General features: G+C 45.5%; 1 protein-coding gene across 10 annotated transcripts in view; it reads right to left on the bottom strand.

Moving 5' to 3' along the window:
* Window positions 1-20,447, bottom strand: part of AKAP9 (A-kinase anchoring protein 9) — a 467,089-nt gene extending 446,642 nt beyond the window's left edge. For 9 of the 10 annotated variants that reach the window (XM_063921430.1, XM_063921427.1, XM_063921429.1 and 6 more), the window contains exon 1: window positions 20,217-20,447. In XM_063921430.1, the coding sequence (XP_063777500.1) occupies window positions 20,217-20,351 (135 nt within the window). In that variant the 5' untranslated portion in view covers window positions 20,352-20,447. The remainder of the gene's footprint in view (window positions 1-20,216) is intronic. The other variant, XM_063921431.1, reaches the window with a different exon arrangement.
* Between the last annotated feature and the right edge of the window lie 1,152 nt (window positions 20,448-21,599).

The following is a 21,599-nucleotide window of genomic DNA, read 5'->3' on the forward strand; positions in this document are numbered from 1 at the left end:
GCACGTCAGGAGGGTACAAGAAAACGTGTGTCCTCCACGGCTGCTGGGCAACAGAACAGCAGAACAACTGAATTGCTGCCGTTGGGCGCCATCTGGTGGCGGCCACTCAAAAAAAATAATAATAATTGAATCGTCCCCAATGTGTTTACTGTTTGTACGGTGATTGCTTAAGGACCCGTTGTTATTCTTGAATATATTACTGTATACAGGAGAACAACTGGGTCTTTCCATGAAATATAGGACACAATACATGAAAATAAAATTTTACATAACCGCTAACATTTTAGTATATTTATGCTGCTAAAGATCGTAATATATTGTGTGATAAATGAAAATGTGTGTATATATATATATATATATATATATATATATATATATATATATATATATATATATATATATATATATATATATATATATCACATATCGATTTCCCACGTGTATGAACATTGAACACATATGGTAGTTGCTAAAGTGGATGGCAGATGGTGAATATTGTGTGAGCACAATGCAGCAGCTGGGAATGGTCATCATCACCAGATGAGATATTTTATACATTTTCAGAGTTAATCAGAATATAAACAGGCCTACACTGATTAATTCAAGTGGATTCTACAGGTTTGAGTCATTTTTATCAGAGCCCTTTGACTGGGGACGGAAATGTAACATGAGTCACATATGTAGGTAACATGAGTCACATATGTAGGTAACATGAGTCACATGTCATAATAGATTTTTAGTGTAGTTTGGTTTACATTCAGTTTTCTGGTTTGTGTGTCAATCATAATTTAGGGTCTTATAAGTGTATAGTATAACACTCATACTGTAAAAATAAGGACAGCAGGTTTAAATAAATATATAAGTACCCTCTGTTCCTATGTCCATTCTGTTGAGTCATGCAAAAAAAATAAAAAATTATATATTATATGTCAAAGTCGAAAAATATCATGATGCATATCCCTTGTACTAACCCCTCATGCACATGCACGCTGCTCGTGCACCTGGTCCCCCGTGCGTACACATACCCGCAAGTTGCGTAGGAGACGCTCCAGCGTCTCGTGCGCATGAGATGTGTATTTACGGCGGAGTTTGTGAGCGTGTGACTCGATCGTAGCATATTTAACCCAAATAGTGCATTTTGTAGTTAATATTCCCCTAGACCATGTTAGCGAGTATGATTAGTTTAAACAGTTCCTGGACAGAGAGATTCCTCTTTGCATGATAGGAAGGGTCAGATAAAGGTTGAACGGTGGTGTCTAGTATCCAGCCGTAGGGTATTTTAAGGGTAACATTCCGGTGTTAGTTAGGAGAAGATTGCATGTTCCTGCGTATAGTTATGTACAGAAGTAGATTATGAACATTAACTGTATTTGCTGTAAATTACACATGCGGCGGGAATCCTGAGGATACCTCCCACCAGAGCAGTTGGGGAAAAACACAGCCCACCTGTTCAAATCCACCTATGACCTTTGCTGTAATGTAGAGACATATCCCTGTGTCCAATGAACAAAGGGATTACAGTGACCATTGTATTGTTTTGGATGAAGTGAATAAATAGAGCTTACAGCAGGCTTGGTCACACAAGACTCTGAAGGCTTTCTACCTGAACAGCTGAGGACTGGATTCCAGGTCGCGCATGCGAAAGATTCCCCACGTATGTATATTCTCTGTAGCCATTATTCTCCATTATTCTGTTTAGATTTACTTGTTAGTTTGTAGTGTATGACTTGTATTGTTTTACCTTTTATTAGAATCAATCCACAGCGGTGTTAGAGCTGCTGTGGTTGTAACCAAAACAAACGGTGTTGTGTTTCCTCTTTCCTGCCTGGGCTTTTAAAGTAGTTTAACCTGTTTAAAGTGTATAAGCATTGTTAAGGTGTACGCACTGCGGATACTTTGTATCACCAGCGCTAATTAAGGTTTTTAAGCGTTACATCATTACAGTATTTGACTACTGAGGTTTAGAGTATAAGTATATTCTTATTGTGTTTTATTAACAAGGTTTAAAGGTTATCAAATGTGTGTGCGCCCGCTGTGTGTATTCCGTACACTCAGCGCAGCGTGTGTACGCCAAGTGCGTACCACGTGCGGGACTCTGTACGCAAATAGCATACAAAGTGCGTAGCACGTGCACGTGGTCTGGCGGCCATAGCGGCTCCACGGTAATAGTGTATAGCTTTATGTTTTAAGATAATTGACATTATTATATTATATATATATATATATATATATATATATATATATATCTCTACTAAGAATGTACATTTTATTCTGTTTTTAATTATTAATTATAACTACCTATCCCATATTTTATGGTCATATTTTTAAAATGTTGAGTTTCAGCTTCACTTGTGTGTCTGGTACATTAAAACTTCTAAAAATTAACATGAAATGTAACGTGAGACACATGGATTGACCCAACTATATATTATTTTGTACTGAACAATTTTGTATACTTTGCTCTGAGTGTTAACCGGTACTGTTGATTTTTTTTTCTGCATTTCTTTTCATTAAATATTACTGGACCTGTGGTGCCCTTGCTTTTGCATGTTGGGAAATATGGTGCTGGAGTGATACAGGTGAGGAATGAGGCTGGAGAGAGACGGGGGGGCATAAGCCAAAGGCCGACCAGCCTGTACCTACCTGAGTGTAATACGAGTGTACCAGGTCCCAAGATTTCTGTTGCCGGACCTGACTGTTGGTCTACATGCAACTAGTTGTGCAAAAAGAATACTTTACCCAAAAAGAAAGAAAAAAAATAATTCAGACGCGGAAAAACTATGCTGTATGCTATGAAGTCATAATGTCAACATTCTGTACATTCACTTCGTAAAAGGGCCCTGCTTATTCCACTACAAAACCTCAAGCTCTTTTGCATTTATTCCTAAGGTCATTTTAAAACAATCAAAGCCACCAATGATTGGCAACTTTGACAAACTGTACCTTATTAAATCTACCCCTCAATCTGTGGCTTCCTGCTGCCTCAATTTCCCTCCTCACTTCCCTGTCACATGCAGCCCTGTCCTCACTGACATCACTCATCTCCCAACATACTCTGGGGCAGATGTAATAACCTGGAGAAGGCATAAGCAAGTGATAAACCAGTGATAAGTGCAAGGTGATAAATGCACCAGCCAATCAGTTCCTAACTGTTAATTTACATATTGGAGCTGATTGGCTGGTGCCTTTATCGCCTTGCACTTATCACTGGTTTATCACTTGCTTATGCCTTCTCCAGGTTAATACATCTACCCCTCTGTGCTGCTGGGGACCCTGCTCCTTCCACTATATAACTCTCAGGCTGTGGCTTTCTGCTGCCTCCATTCCCCTCCTTACATCATGACTGCCCTGTCATTACTTACTGAATCACACAAATGGACAGGTCACTACCTCCTACAAGATCAGCATCTCATAGAATAATCTGATACTGTGTTACTTAAGATCGATTTTGAACCAATGAAAATCAATCTAAATCGATGTTTTTAACAACTAAAAATGAATTTCCTAACATTCAAAAATGAATATTAAAAAAAAGCATGTTAGTAAATATATGTTTTAGCCCTTGAAACACAACATCGATTTCAACATTTAGTAAATATACCCCTTGGTGTGCAAGTTTCCAGGCAAGTGAAATCTTGTCATGTTTCCTACCAAGCTAGTGATCCCCTGAGCAGTTGTAGTGATTAGGAGGAAAGATCCATCTGTGTTTTCCAACCCATCTGTCACTCATTGCTGCACTGTCAATAAAGTGTCTGTCTGGCTCCAGACACCCAAAGCTCCCCTCACATTTTATCTTGAGCCAAGAATAGTACAGTGTAAGTTATTCATTCATGCGCCCCAATGCGTGCACACAGAGCCCAAATCCTTTATCTCAGATTAAGAGTCCTGCTGCATGTTGCACTTCTACAGAACCTAAATATGGATTTCACACCGGGTCTAGCCAACAGGACAATATTCACTTAAACGCCTGCTAAATCTAGTGATGGCCTCACGCTGTATAATACTGCAGCCTGGGTGAGATCAGAGTCTGATATATGTGGTCACTCACATAAACATGGACAAGATCCATCCAGGTCAGTATAATCGCAGAGCCAATGGCTCATATGGACCATTCGTGTAAAACAGCTGATAATGGATCATTAGAATGTGTACTCAGCTGTAAATGCAATGTCAGACGTCCCAAGTTCTCACATATTGCTTTACATTCAATATTGTCCAGGCTGTTAGGTTCTGAAGCAGGCACCAGCAGAGGTCAGTGTCAAACCAGGAGAGGATCAGGGAAGGGAGGGGGCTCCCCACAACCTCGTCCTGCTAGTTGGGGGAAAGGAAAACTGAATGGAGTCCTTCAGGAATGTCAATTATTTCCCAACTACCAAATAAAAAAAATGAAATAACTTCAGTATTCATGTGTCCAAAGCTAACGTGGTCAGGAACAGTGGTGACTGGTTTACTCTTAAAGCCTTCATGACAATGCCAAGCAGCCAAGGTACACTGAGTAAATAATAAGTTGGTAGCCTGGCATATAGATGGCTTTTACATGGAAGCCAAGAGGAATGGAGTAAGAACGTGCTATGCACATTGCCAAGTACTTTCATCATACCTGCAAATGACCAGCCCATATGTTCATCCTTTCATACACTGCACAGTGTAACACACACTACACCAGCCTGTGCACAACACATTACAGCCAGTCTGCACCCCAATAAAATGTAATACACCGTATCCCACTAAGGGGCTGATTCACAGGTGGATGCAAAAGCGCCCACAGCTGCGTCTCTTGGCAGCCGCCCGTCTCTGACTTTACACAAGTGCCACTACACAGTCCTTCCCTGGTACATCTGTGTGCGAGATCTAAGATGCCCACTTACAGCATCCATACACGCCGCAATACAGATTGTTGCGTCTTTAGAGGCATCAATGTTCGCAACATTTAAACGATATAGCAGGCGCAGCTTCGCTGTCCAAGTATGGCCTCCGACGTGAGCGGGTGACCACCTGTATATGCAACCACTGTCAGAGATACTTCCGCAACACGCCCAAAAAAAACCAGCCCATCTCTGTGCATGCAGCTCCCTGCCGCTGCCCAGAAACACAAGGGAATGCAACCAGGACTCATGCACCGCAGATCTCTATGCACTCACAGATGCATACGCAAATCCAGGAACATCGAAGAGTCTTTGCCGTCTGAGCCAATGTGAATAGGTCTGAGGCTGCCACTAATCTGCGACTGAGAGGGACTGGAAGTGGTCTGCGGTGACCCTCTCAAAAACGCCTGGGCACGCCTACATTTTTTGACACACCCAGAAAAAGGCAGATTTCTGCACAGAAATGCTGGCTTCCTGTCAGTCAAACAGCGGCTGCATTGCGTTTATGCTCTGTATGCATTTTCTGTCTTTATTACCCCACATGCGAGCACAATGAGAACGCTACGTATGCGTAGTCGTTTGATAATCACTCCATTTTCGAATTCTTTAATTAGCGATTCATGCTGAATTAGGCCCTTAGGGCCCATTTCAGTAAGAATTGCAGATTCTGCTCAGTAGCAGAATTTGCAATCCTTGTGATCGCATGCTGGAGGCCGCCCATCGCAGGGCAAGAGCGCCCAGCATGCTGACCGCTGGGCGCCCCCCTTCACCAAGCAGAAATTACAATCACACCTCAATTATTGCTTGATCGCAGAAAGTAGGGCGGGAGGCTCGCCGCAATCTTTCTGATCGCGGTGGCTGCGTGTGACATCACGCCCACACCACGCCCCCAGTTTGGATGATGCCACCCCCGTTTCCCTGCCGCGTAATGCTCCATCTCCGCCTAGGAAACGGAGCGTTGCCGCCCCGCGAACGCCTCTGCCCGATTGACAGGCAGAGATGTTCGTATTTTATGCGGGCGGACATTGCGCATGCGCCCGCATCCTTTTAGTAAATTTTGCGGTTGAATCGGGCCCTTAATACCAAATTCACTAAGTCCAACAGTGGCAGTGCCTCTACCTCTGAATCAGGGTTAAAGTGACTAAGGGGGAGATGTATTAAGCAGTGAAAAGAGTGAAGTGAGCTAGTGGAGAAGTTGTCCATGGCAACCAATCAGCTGCTCTGTATACCCTTATATAGTATGCAAATTATAACTGTTACTTCAATGCGGATTGGTTGCCATGGGCAACTTCTCCACTAGCTTACTTCATCACTCGTTTCACTACTTAGTACATCCCCCCTAAATCCCTGCAAAGCACAAGCCTGTGCTCCCACACACCTGTTACACTGCCATGTACCAGACTACAGAGGTCTGTGCCCAACGCATTACAGCCAGTCTATGCCACCAAAGAGGGTTATGTCTATCGTCCGCTACAAACGGAATTCTTACAACTTATGACCAAAAAATGATTTCTCTAGCATGTGCCTTCACAGGACATTCCCTTATTACCTATGCACCCCAAGAGCACCGGCTAGGAACCATTTATAATTACTTCAAGGAAGACTGTAGAATATTGCTCCTATAGGAAATACGGACTGTGAGGTTGGCAGAATTTCCAAAACCTGGGCCAGAGACCATAGCCACTTCTGCAATAGGCCCGTGACACTCCCACAACTCGCCCATAAGATGGACTATCTCTGTGCGTATGAATAGCCACCTCCCAGTCACCATCCAGGGATGTCCAATACATTTGCAATACATTTCTGAGACCGTGAACCTCAATCGATACTGTGACTCTGTGCGCACACACCGTTTGATGCATGCGACTTGCAACTTTTCACGACCTAAGACGTACATGCAGTTGTTGGAAGGCACTACTCAGCTACATGAATATCATCGCTGGATCGAATGCAGAAACAGGCCCTTAATGTGCAGACTGCCACAAAGTGGAGTAGATACATTTTAAATTGAACCTGCCTTTGAAAAGGAAAGTGGGGGCATCCCCAGATAAATTGTTTCCTTAACAACCCTGCGCAGACAGGTTCAACATTACCTTTAAAAAGGGAAATTCCATCTGAAGAAAAGCTGAAACGTTCCTGTACATAATTCTGGGGCAGATGTATTAAGCCTGAAGAAGTGATCAAGCAGTGATAAGTGGAAGGTGATAATGCAGCAGCCAATCAGCTCCTGTTATTTTTCAAACCTGTAATGATTGGCTAGTGCGTTATCACCTTCAACTTATCACTTCCTTATCACTACTCCAGGCTTAAGACATCCGCCCCTCTGTGGACATCCAACATGCCCCCAATCATAACTTGGATTAAACAACTCCCTTAGAAAATAGGATTTTAATACCTACCGGTAAATCCTTTTCTCTTAGTCCGTAGAGGATGCTGGGGATGCTTCAAGAACCATGGGGTATAGACGGGATCCGCAGGAGACATGGGCACTTTAAGACTATGAATGGGTGTGAACTGGCTCCTCCCTCTATGCCCCTCCTCCAGATTCCAGTTTAAGTAACTGTGCCCAGGGAGACGGACATTTCGAGGAAAGAATTTATCACACCTCCAGTATGCCGCAGAACGTGGCATTCAATAGAACACCAGCCGACGGCATGAAGAATATGCAGCAATATGCTGACATAAAGCATAACACAACCTGTGTGTAAACACAACCAACAACAGTATAACGCATGCCGCGGCATGAATAACGTCAGCAACAGGCTGATTTAAACGCAACACACCATGTGTGTAACCATACCCAATAACTGCAGATACAGTACGCACTGGGACGGGCGCCCAGCATCCTCCACGGACTAAGAGAAAAGGATTTAACGGTAGGTATTAAAATCCTATTTTCTCATACGTTCTAGAGCATGGGTCTTCAACCTGTGGCCCTCCAGCTGCTGCGGAACTACACATCCCACCATGCCCTGCCACAGTTTTGCTATTAAGGCATGGTAAAACTGAGGCAGGGCATGCTGGGATGTGTAGTTCCGCAGCAGCTGGAGGGCCACAGGTTGAAGACCTATGCTCTAGAGGATGCTATGGATGCTTCAAGAACCATGGGGTTTATACCAAAGCTCTAGAACAGGCGGGAGAGTGCAGATGACTCTGCAGCACCGATTGACCCAACAAGAGGTCCTCAACAGCCAGGGTATCAAACTTGTAAACTTCTCAAAGGCGTTTGAACCCGACCAAGTAACTGCTCGGCAAAGCCGTAATGCCGAGACCCCTCGTGCAGCCGCCCAGGATGAGCCCACCTTTCTGGTAGAAAGGGTCTTCACCGATTTCGGTAACGGCAATCCAGCCGTAGAATGAGTTTGCCGAATCGTATTACAGATCCAGCGTGCAATAGACTTCTTGGAAGCAGGAGTCCCAATCTAGTTGGGATCATACAGGACAACAGAGACTCCATTGTCCTAATCTGAGCCATTCTGGCGACATTGAGACAAAGCCGCTGATTCAGACACCCGCCTTGCAGATTGCCAAGGCCAACAGCATGACCACTTTCCAAGTGAGGAATTTGCGCTCAACCTTATGTAAAGGTTTTCAAACCAATGAGATTGCAGGAACTGCCACACCACGTTAAAATCCCCTGGTACCACTGGGGCACAAAGGGAGGTTGGCTGTGCCGCACTCCTTCCACGAAGGTCTGAACTTCTGGAAGGGAGGCCAATTCTTTCTGAAAGAAAATTGACAAGGCCGAAATTTGTACTTTTATGGAGCCTAACTTTAGACCCGCATCCACACATGCTTGCAAAAATTGGAGAAAAACGCCCCAGCTGAAATACTTCCGTAGGAGCCTTCGTGGATTCACACCAAGACACATATTTTCTCCAAACACGATGATAATGTCTCGCCGTTACGTCTTTTCTTGCCTGAATTAGTGTGGGAATGACTTCACTGGGAATACCCTTTCAGGCTAGGATTTGGCGTGCAACCGCCATGCCGTCAAACGCAGCCGCGGTGAGTCTCGATACACGCACGGTCCTCGTAAAGGGCGAGGCCAGGGATCTCCTATGAGTAATTCCTGAAGATCCGGATACCAGGCCCTCCTTGGCCAGTCTGGAACAATGAGTATTACCTGAACCCTTGTTCTTCTTATGATCTTTATCACCTTTGGAATGAGTGGAAGTGGAGGGAACACATAGACCGACTGAAACACCCACGGTGTCACTAGGGCGTCCACTGCTATTGCTTGAGGGTCCCTCGACCTGGAACAATATCTCTGAAGTTTCTTGTTGAAGCGAGACACCATCATATCTATTTGAGGAATTCCCCAACGACCTTCCACTTTTGTGAAGACCTCTTGATGAAGACCCCACTCTCCTGGATGGAGATCGTGTCTGCTGAGGAAGTCTGCTTCCCAGCTGTCCACGCCTGGAACGAAGACTGTTGACAGAGCGTTTGCATGTCTTTTCCGCCCAGCAAAGAACTTTTGTGGCCTCCGCCATTGCCGCTCTGCTCTTTGTTCCGCCCTGGCGGTTTATGTACGCCACTGCTGTTATGTTGTCCGACTGAATCAAGACGGGCCGACCGTGAAGATGTTCCGCTTGCAGAAGGCCGTTGTAACTAGCCCTTAATTCCAGAATGTTTATGTGCAGACAAGCATCCTGGCTTGACCATTTTCCCTGGAAATTTTTCCCCCTAAATGACTGCTGTCCAGCCTCGGAGACTTGCATCCATGGACACCAGGATCCAATCCTGGATCCCGAACCTTCGTCCCTCTAGGAGGTGAGAACTGTGCAGCCACCACAGGAGAGAGATTCTGGTCCTGTAAGATAGGATTATTTCCCGGTGCACGTGCAGGTGAGACCCGGACCACATGTCCAACTGGTCCCGCTAAAATCACTCTGACATTTAACCTGCTCACTGAATGGCCTCGTAGGCCGCAACCATCTTTTTCATCAACAGAACTTATTGATGGATTGACACTGTTGCAGATCTGACCCGACTCTGAATCCTCAGAGCTTTTTCCACTGGAAGAAACAAACTCAACAGTTCTGTAACTAACATTATTCCCAACGCCGACACCGCGTCGTTGGGAACCACAGTGATTCTGGCAAGTTCAGGAGCCAACCACTTTGGTGAAGAACGATCAGGGAGAAAGCAACGTTTTGCACCACTTGTTTCTTGACCTCGCCGTACTCAAGAGCGCGTCCCAGTACAGAATATTAATGACACTTTTACTATCGAAGGAAAACCATCATACCGCCATCACTCCGGTAAATTGGTAATGACAATCCTGAATAGCAAACCCAGGTAAGCCTAATGTGGAAGAAACCGCACTTAGACCCACTTTCTCCTTTTACAGATTGGAGATCCCTGCCCTGAGAGATTCCATCTTGTAGTTCAACTTCTTAAGTATAAATTTTTTTGGGATTTTAGAGAGAGGATTGTTCTGACCGAGCCGTCTGGCCTCAGAAGCACGAAAAAGCTTGAATAACAGCTTTTTTTTTTTGTGACCGGGACAGCGGGACAATGACCTGATCCTGCCACAACTCTTGTATGGCATCGCATACTACCTCCCCGTCCAGAGGAGAATCGGTAAGGTCTATTTGAAAAACAGTGAGTGGAATCGTCTGGAAACTCCAGTATGTCCCCCTTGGGACTCTATTCTCAAACTCACTGGTCCATGTCCGTTTCAGGACTGACTGAAGAGTATTAGACGTGGTCCCACCGGTGTGGGCTCCCGCAAGATAGACCCAGCGTCATGCGGTGGTTGTGGCAGAAACAGAGAATGATTTCTGCTTCTGCGAACTTGAAAAGGCTGCTGACCTCTTACCTTTTCACCTTCCTCTACCTGCAAAGAAAAGGAAACCCGTATCCAATTCGGTCGAAATGACTGCATCCTACAAAAATGCGTCACCAACCGTTGTGGGGGAACATATGTCAAAAAGGTAGACTTACCAGTGGTATCTGCCGAGATCAACTTAACAAGCCATCCCCCAAACCAGGTTTCACCTTCATAGGGAAGAGACTCCAGTTCTTCTCGGAGTCAGCCTCAGCATTCCATTGGTGAATCCACAACGCCCTCCTAGTCGAGACCGCCATGGAATTGGCCCACGAACTCAAGAGTCCTATATCCCTTGTAGTCGCACGTCAGTATGCTGCAATGATATAGACATGACCCAACTTAAGGAGTACCCTGTATACAACTACTCCCCCAGTATAATCAACGTACATGCAGACACATAGAGTATCACATATTTTCCTGCATACGATCCTTTGTGACAGTCCACCGTGTAGAACAGGGGGTGACTCTCACTTTATTCTACCCACGGCGGGAAAAGAATAAACACTCGGATCCTTGACCCAGAGTTTTTTTTGTTCGTTTTTTTAACAGAGCGCTCAGCACATGAGAAGGAATAACTTTACCTCAGCATGCATTATAAAATCTTATATATATATATATATATATATATATATATATATATATATATATATATACATATATACATATACACATATATACACACACACACATACACACATACTTTTAAATTCACCTATACACACATATAACCATATATATATATCCCATATACATATATTCTTTTGTCAGGAACAGCAGGGTCCCTAGTGACGTTAATACGTTCTAATGTGTATGAACATGTACCGAATGCCGATTTTATGGATCTGATCAGGAAACATTATGGTCGACATAAGAAACATTATTCGAGTTGATCTCAGGGAGTAGTAACTGGGCAAAATAACATTTTTGCAATCCCGAGAGGTCTGATTCTATGAATATGACTCCCTCCATAAATAATATCACGTCTGTGATCATGCCACAGACCTATGTAACCTCACTATACATACATATACATATAGCTCTTCTGATATGCATCACATTATCATGCCAATTTTCACCCAGTCAGATATTGTTGGTGCCGACAGGGTCACCCCCCCCCCCCCACCGTCTGTCTCTCCCATATAGTTTTCTCTTGGGAAAAATATACCTCTACTGACATGTTGACAGTTATTTACATGTACCAAGTACCATTAGGAGTCGACAGTGCCGACAGTCATTCCCTTTGTGGCAGAGCACTCAGCCTCAGACATGCCGACACACGTGTACCAAACACCCACCGACATTACACTGGCTATAAGGGATAGACCCCAGTACATTCTGTCATGGAAACACAGAAGGAGTTTACCAGCTCATTTCCACAGCGCTCATTATATAGTGTTCTTTTATTTTTAACTTATATTGCACCAAACAACTGTGCCCCCCCCTCGTTTTTCACTCTGATCTGTACAGCAGTGCTTTGGAGGGACCAGCGTCTCTGTGAGGAGAAAAAGGCGCTGAAATGAGCTGTGAGGGGGAAGCCACGCCCCCTTAATGGCGCGCCTCAGCCCCGCTATTACTTACATATATTTATACTGGCGGGGGTTAAATATAGTGCCTAGACACTTATATACTCAATTGCCAGTCTCTGTTGAGGATTTATATGCTGCCCAGGGTGCCCCCCCGCGCCCTGCACCCTACAGTGCGTGTGTGTAGTGGGAGCATGGCGCGCAGCGTGCGATCGCTCTGCGGTACCTCAAAGCCGTCACTGAAGTCTTCTGATCTTCTTCTACTCACCCGTCTTCTGACTTCTTGCTCTGCAAGGGGGGTGACGGCGCGGCTCCGGGAACGAGCATCTAGGCGTACCTAGCGATCAGACCCTCTGGAGCTAATGGTGTCCAGTAGCCTAAGAAGCAGAGCCTTGAAACTCACAGAAGTAGGTCCTGCTTCTCTCCCCTCAGTCCCACGATGCAGGGAGCCTATTGCCAGCAGGTCTCCCTGAAAATAATAAACCTAACAAAGTCTTTTCAGAGAAACTCAGTAGAACTCCCCTGTGTGTGACCAGTCTCACTGTGCACAGAATCTAAACTGGAGTCTGGAGGAGGGGCATAGAGGGAGGAGCCAGTTCACACCCATTCAAAGTCTTAAAGTGCCCATGTCTCCTGCGGATCCCGTCTATACCCCATGGTTCTTGAAGCATCCCCAGCATCCTCTAGGACGTATGAGAAACAATAAAATTACATTCACCCATCTAAAGGCAAGGAAAAAGGCAAGGCTAACTTCTACAGACAGTTCTCTAGTTCCAGAGTCACACCAAACTGCAGGACAGAGATCGGACGCTGCTTTCTCCACCACGTACCTGCTGACAGGAAAGGAATACAGTAGCAACGAGCTAACCCTGTAAATGTCAGGAGCTTAGAAGCTATGTATACTGTATATGTCATATACAGACAGTGCATAACACCACTCATTCATTATAATTGAAGGTACACAATGGAATAATTAGAAGGGGGATTTAACTTGAGATCTATTAAACCAGGCTGACACACAGGCAATAAAATCTTAGAGACATAATAAAATGAGTGTATATTAAGAGAGCTCTTACAATAGAGGGCGGACACCACAGTAATTGGTATGTATACACCGATCAGCCATATCATTAAAACCACAGACAGGTGAAGTAAATAACATTGATTATTTCTCATTATATATATTAAGCTGGGCACATACTATGTAATTATCTGCCAGATCATTGTATAATGTATGCCCAGCTTTAGGCAGCAAGTGAAGTCAGATCTTGGAAGTTGATGTGTTGGAAGCAGGAAAAAAAAATGGACAATTATAAGGGTCAGAACAACTTTGACAAGATCCAAATTGTGAAGGCTAAATCACACCTCCCAACTTCTGCTGTGCTGAGCGCGGGACATGCCGCGCCGTAGGCGCGACTGCAAATGTAAAGGGGGTGGGGCAGCGCTAAATTGGGTGGGACCTCTGGAGAAGGGGCGTGGCATTGTGCTACTACGTCGTTTGTTGTTGTTGTGTTTTTTTTGGGGGGGACGTGACCAGCGCTCCCCAGCAGCTGGGCAGCCCCTTCCTCTCCTCCCCGCACTGTTCAGATGCCGTTCGCACAGTATCTATTCAGTGATCACCGGCTGCTTTGCAGAGCAGCGGTGATCACTGGTTCTCCCAACTGTGTCCCCCCCCCCCCCCCCGCCCGCGGGTCAGTGTGACCCGCGGGAGGGACAGCAGGACAGTGTCTGAATAGCGGGACTGTCCGCTGAAATCGGGCCAGTTGGAAGGTATGCTAGAGGACTGCGTCGGAGCATCTCCAAAGCGGCAGGTCTTTTGGGGTATTGCAGGTATGCAGTGTTTAGTACCTACCAAAAGTGGTCCAAGGAAGGACAACTGGTGAACCGGCGACAGGGTCCTGGGTGCCCAAGGTTCATTGATGCATGTGTGGTACGAAGGCAAGCCTGTCTGATCCGATCCCACAGAAGAGCCGCTGTAACACAAACAGCTGAAGAAGTTGATGATGGCTATGATAGAAAGAGGTCAGATCACACAGAGCATCGCAGCTTGCTGCGTATAGGGCTCTATAGCCACAGACCGGTTACAGTGCCCATGCTGACCCCTGTCCACCGCTGAAAAGTGCCTACAATGGGCACGTGAGTGACAGAACTGGGCCACGGAGCAGTGGAAGGTGGTCACCTGGTCTGATGAATCATGTTTTCTCTTACATTATGTGGATGGTCATGTGCGTCATTTACCCAGTGGAGAGATGGCACCAGGATGAACTACGGAAAGAAGGTGAGCCGGTGAAGGCAGTGTGATGCTCTGGAGAATGTTCTGCTGGGAAACTTTGGGTTCTGGCATTCATGTGTAAGTTGCTTTGACACGTACAACCTACCTAAACATTTTTGCAGACCAAGTACATCCTTACATGGCAATAGTATTCCCTGATGGCATTGGCCTCTTTCTGCAGAATATTGCACACTGCCCAGTGTTCTCCACAGATAATTTTGGCAGCAAGTAGCAGCCGGGTGGGAGCCTTCGTGCAAAAAGGGGTGTGGCCTCACATGGAAGGAGCGTGGCCACACAATAGTACCAATTCCCATTATGTCTACACAGTATGGCCCCTTATACACCACTGCACAGTAGAAAATGCTTCTATCAGGATACATACATCTAAGTAACCTGGTGGCATTTCCAGCCTGAAGAGGGTAGGTAAACCCACGAATGATCCATGCAACACACAACTGAACACACGCAAGGCATCTTACCCTAAGGTGGGGGACATCTGCCAGCTTAGCCGTAACCAGAAGAAGGAAAGTATTCCCTGTGATGGGCACAATGAACACTCACGCTTAATCATTTCTATAAGTCAAATATCACTAGATAGTTTATCCGTAACACCAGGTCAGGTCTGAGGTCCACCAGGAGCTTAATGCTCCTTCCAGCTTACTAATATGGCTGAAGAGGACTTTGTAATGGGGTGTGAGGTAGAACCTCAGCCTGTCCTCCACCTGCAGGACAGTGCCCAGGTCCCTCTTCTGCTGAGCCTGCACCAGCTTGCTGCTGATTTCTGCCACCTGGGCATGGTTCATTCCAAGCTCAGCAGCAAGCTGCAGCTCAAAGGGGGGGGGCCTCTTCTCCTTTATCTCGTAGGGAGGCAGAGGGGGCACAGCCTTGCTCAGGAGCTACTCAATGACTGTGGGCGAGGAGCTGACCTTCCTGCATGAGAGATTACGTGAGACCAGGGAGAGTGCTTGCAGGGCAACCTCCACCTGCGATTCCCTGCAAAACGTATGGCTACAGGAGGTGCATTAGTCTCATCATGAAACAGGGCAAGAGTCGAGTGGCCGGGTTACGCCACGACAGCCGGGGACCTGCGGGAGAGCGAGGGCAGTCAGGTGGCGCGTCCGACATCAGGGCTTGAGTGGGGCAGCCGATCGCAGGGAAGAAGTATTGTGCACCAGCATCACAGTGCAGTGGGACTTTAAGCCATGTAAAAATGCCGGACGGCAGGGTAATTTTGGCGGGCAAACTGCACGAAAAATAGAGCGTGGGGAGAACACTGCTGCATCACTGCAAACATTGTTCAGGAATGGTTTGAGGAACATGACAAAGAGCTCAAGGTGTTGATTTGGCCTCCACATTCCCCAGATCTCTATCAGAAGTAGCACCTGTGGGGTGTGCTGGAAAAATATGTCCGTGCCATGGAAGCCCCACCTCGTAGCTTACAGTACTAGAAGGGGGCAATTCAATTGTTTTTAGGCAGTGATAATTAATGGACGCAAGTGTCACAGGTGCTCATATTTCTGCTCACAAGACTCCTTTTTTTTTTTATGGTGAAGCACACAACAAATAGGACAAAATAACAGAAACTTCAGCATGCATAACTATTCACCCCCCTACAGTCAGTTCTTTGTGGAGCCACCTTTTGCAGCAATTACAGCTACAAGTCGCTTTGGATAAGTCTCTATGAGCTTGCCACATCTTGTCACTGGGATTTTTGCCCATTCCTCAAGGCAAAACTGCTCCAGCTCCTTCATGTTGGATGGTTTCCACTTGTGAACAACAATCTTCAAGTCAGACCAAAGATTCTCAATTGGATTGAGATCTGGGCTTTGACTAGGCCATTCTAACACATTTAAATGTTTCTCCTTAAACCACTCGAATGTTGCTTTAGCAGTATGCTTCGGGTCATTGTCCTGCTGGAAGGTGAACCTCCGTCCCAGTCTCAAATCACAGGCAGACTCAAATAGGTTTTGCTCAAGAATATCCCTGTATTTAGCACCATCCATCTTTCCCTCGACTCAAAACAGTTTCCCAGTCCCTGCTGCTGAAAAACATCCCCACGGCATGATGCTGCCACCACCATGTTTCACTGTGGGAATGGTTTTCCTGGGGTGATGGGATGTGTCGGGTTTGCACCAGACATAGCGTTTTCCTTGGTGGCAGAAAATTTCAATTTTAGTCTCATCTGACCAGAGCACCTTCCTCAATACATTTGGGGAGTCGTCCACATGCCTTTTGGCAAACTCAAAACGTGCCTTTTTATTTTTAACACTAAGTAAGCAGTCTCTGCTGAGGAACTCTGCAGCTCCTTCAGGGTTACCTCTAGTCTATGTGCTGCCTCTCTGATTAATGCCCTCTTTGCCCGGTCTGTGAGTTTTGGTGGCCGGCCCTCTCTTGGCAGGTTTCTTGTGGTACCATGTTCTTTCCATTTGAAGATGATGGATTCGATGGTGCTCCGGGGATCATCAAAGATTTGGATATTTTTTTTTTTTTTTTTTTTTTATAAGCCAACCCTGACTTGTACTTCTCAACAACTTTGTCCCTGACTTGTTTGGAGCACTCCTTGGTCTTCATGGTGTGATGCCTCTTGCTTAGTGGTGTTGCAGCCTCTGAGGCCTTTCAGAAAAGGTGTGTTTATACTGACAGATCATGTGACACTTAGATTGCACACAGGTAGACTTCATTCACTAATTATGTGACTTCTGAAGGTAATTGGTTGCACCAGAACTTTTGAGGGGCTTCATAGCAAAGGGGGTGAATACATACTGTATGCACATGCCAATTTTCAAATTTTTATTTTTTTATATCAATTTTTCTCATTTCACTTAATCACGTAGACTATTTTGTGCAGATCCATCACATAAAATTCAGATAAAAAAATAAATAAAATTACAGGTTGTAATGTAACAAAATAGGTAAAAAGCCAAGGGGGGTGAATACTTTAGCAAGGCACTGTATGTGTGTATACTATATACCACATAAAAATAACAAGAAGGTAAAGGACACCTTTTACTGTGGTATAGTCAAATTAAAAATACACCAATGGTAAGGAAACATCCAAAACTGAGTGAGCAGTTTCTACTTAGATGACATATTATAAAACATCGGCCATTATCTAAGCAAGGGAAAACACTCACAAAACCACTGGGATGTATGAGAAACTCGTGGGACTAAATCATATCTCAGTAAACATTTCATTGCTAGGAGATATGACTATATACCATACAAAGCTCTTTGAGATCACCATATAACGGGCTCCTTCAATGTGTACGCAATCACTCTCTGCGATGTCACCATACTGTATATAGCAGAAACAGCAAACCTGGGCCTCTACAGCAGCTATTGACCGACTTTACCCCACTAGGAATTAGCCACCGGCTTGTAGTCCCATATCCAGAAAATGCCAAGCGGCAAGTATTCTAGATAAAAGATCTCGCAAATTGCTCAAAGTAGAATCCTTGCAATACGTCCGGTTCCAGGGTATCAATATTAATCTCCAGTCACTGTTAGTGCAAAGTTATCGAATTAGCATTTGGCTGTTTGCAGATATACCAGGCACTGTACTGACATACAGTAAGACAGAGTCAGTGAACTTCACACAGCTGAAATGTCACACAGAGGAGCCATGCTGTGCAGCTGTCACACACAGAGACAAAAATTACTCCGACAGCCGTGCACCGCAAATGGCCATCTCCAGACCACAGCACTTTGTACAAGCAGAAGCCATTATAAATATCCCTTATATTAAATTGCTAATCTCAACAGGACACACATGCCTTGTACATTGTCATAGAAATGTTTGTAAACCTCCAAGGACGGAATATAACAAGAGCTGAATCATTTTTATCAACCAAACAATGCTAGAATTTCCACAACTATATAATAAATATAGCCTGGTATATAGATTGACAATGGTAATGTCTGAACAGTAACATCTGCTGCGACAACTGCAGTGTGCCACAAGTGCATAATACCAATCTCCTCCTGCATCAACAACCACACAGGAGACAGGTGCACGTGTTCCTGACACAGAACAGTGACAGTTGCACAAATAAGAAACACACTGCGCTTTGTGTCCACACAAGTGAAACTCAGATGTCTGCGCGCTGGTAACAGTACTTGGAAAAGCCAAAAATGTGACAGAAGATTTAAAAATAAAAAAATGAAATACAGCTTATTTAACGATTCATGTAAAACACTTAGGGGTCTATTCACGAAGCAGTGAAAAGTGTGGGGAAGTGAGCCTGTGGAGAAGTTGCCCATGGCAACCAATCAGCATTGAAGTAACGTTTATAATTTGCATACTATACAATTGTAGGGAGCAGCCGTTTGGTTGTAAGGGGCAACTTCCCCACAGGCTCACTTCTCCACTCTTTTCACGGCTTCATGAATAGACCCCATAGATAAATAACACAAAATCACAACAAATTACTAATTCTGACATCTGTAAACAAACAGCAATACACATGCTTTAATATTTAAATAACAGTACAATATGTAAAATAACTATTCATAAATATCTTTATTTACATACACTATATTAAATTAGTTCTGCAGAGTGGTGACCACACTGAAATAGACACACTGACACACACACCTTAGAATGGGTACCATATCTTGGAATGGACACGCATACAAACGCAGCCTGCAATTATTATTTATTACCAGTGATTTATATAGCGCACGCATATTCCACAGCGCTTTACAGAGAATATTTGCCCATTCACATCAGTCCCTGCCCCAGTGGAGCTTACAATCTATATTCCCTAGATGTACACACACACACACAATCATGCTAGGGTTAATTTTGTTGGTAGCCAATTAACCTACCAGTATATTTTTGGATTGTGGGAGGAAACCGGAGTACCCGGAGGAAACCCACGCAAGTATGGGGAGAATATACAAACTCTACACAGTTAGGGCCATGGTGGGAATCGAACCCATGACCTCAGTGCTGTGAGGCAGTAATGCTAACCATTACACCATCCGTAGTGCAATGAACACACAGGCATCTGCACACCCTGGAACTGAGGCACAGACACACGTGCATCCTAAAATGGGGGCACAGACATGTGCAAGCACCTTGAAACAGGCACACCGACACACTGAAACGGGCACACTGACACACACGCACCCTGGAAGGGGCACACTGACACACACGCACCCTGGAAGGGGCACACTGACACACACGTACATAGAGTACATACGCACGAGACAGGACACACACACATTGGAAAATACATATATACGACAGGACAAATTACGCTGTTGAAATGGCATACAAACATGTGACAAGCCTACACCCTGAAACATACATACATGCACATACACCCTGAAATATATATACGTGACAGGACACACACACACACACACACACACTGGAATATATACACACACACACATATGACAGAACACATACACTTTGGAATGGGCACACATACATACATATGTGACAGGATACACAGATTACATACATACATACATACATATGACAGAACACATTCACTCTGGAATGGGCACACATACATGATACATCATTAGACTCCGGAATGGACACATACTGTACATCTATGAGAGGACACGCACACTCTGGAATATACATACACATGTGACAGGACATAAACACACCCTGGAATGCGCACATACATATACACACATGTGACAGGACACACAGAGTGGCATATGCTGACAGTGACGCGGTTGCTTAGTGGCGGTATTACCTTGGCTTTGCCGGCCTCCAGCTTTCTCCTCCTCTCCGGGTCCTCTGGCTCCATGACGCCGGCCCCTGCACACACACAATGCGCAGTGTTATTAGCGGCCGCCGCAGCTCTCCCCCATCTCCTCCACGTAACCATGCGGCGCACTGCGGTGACGTCACTAGCCTGAGCCCGGCCCTCCCTGACAGCTCCTGGCTGCCCGGCTTCTCTACTTGTGTCCTGTCACTGAGTGTATATTACCGGCGCCCAGTGCTGCTAGTCCCCGTCATATGTACTGTGCTGCTTACACTACACCCTACACAGCCTGACCCAGCCCAGACAGGGGCACTACACCCGTACGTTACACTCTTACACAGCCCGGACAGGGTACTGCACCCCTACACAGCCCAGACAGGGGTACTCCCTGCATTACAGCCCAGACAGGGGTACTCCCAGCACTGCACCCCTACATTACACCCTACATAGCCTGATCCAGCCCACACATGGGTACTCCAAGCACTACACCCCTACACAGCCCAGACGGGTACTCCCAGCACTACACCCCTACATTACACCTCTCCACAGTCTGACCCAGCCCAGACAGGAATACTCCCAGCACTACACCCCTACACAGCCCAGACAGGATAATCCCAGCACTACAGCCCCTACATTACACCTCTCCACAGTCTGACCCATCAATGTGAGATTGCAGAAAACCATCAAATCTGCAGTAAATTTACCCCCTAAACCACTGGCATATTTATAATGGGTGCAGTGTGTGCGGTGCACACGGGGTCCCGGGGGGTCCACACCGCACACCCAGCACCGATTATTGTAAAACTTACCCTCCGGAGTCCCGTGCGAAGCAGCAGCACTGCAGAAATCACTGGGAAAATGGTGCGTTGCCATTTTCCCGGTGTTTCGCACATGTGCAGTAGGAAAATCTCTGGGAAAATGGGTGCCGTGACATTTTTCCAGAGATCTGCGCATGCGCTGTAAATTCTGGGACAGAGTCACAGCGCTACCACCGTCTAGAGAGTAGGGGGCCCAGATGGAGCCTGCACACGGCCTCCTCCTCTCTAGATACGCCCCTGCCCTAAGCTGATTTATAGCAACACAGAGAATAAGTCAGGTTCAGGCTTTCCTTGCCACTGGCCCCCGTTGCCCACTAGTGCTCTAGACCAGTAGTTCCCAAACTTTTCTGAATCACGGCGCCCTAGAGTATCAGAATTTTTTTCACGGCCCCCTAGGCCAAGAATTTGTTATTGAGAAATTTAGAAAGAAATATTAAATTAACTAAATTGTGTTTATATGTCATCCTTAGACTCAGTTATATGGTGAGGGACAAGATTTGCTTCTGTTTGTCAATATTTCGGCAGCCACCAGCACTGGTTTTGCCTATTACAC

The sequence above is a fragment of the Pseudophryne corroboree genome, chromosome 5 (genome assembly GCF_028390025.1).
Source record: "Pseudophryne corroboree isolate aPseCor3 chromosome 5, aPseCor3.hap2, whole genome shotgun sequence".
In the NCBI taxonomy this organism is placed as follows: Eukaryota; Metazoa; Chordata; class Amphibia; order Anura; family Myobatrachidae; genus Pseudophryne; species Pseudophryne corroboree.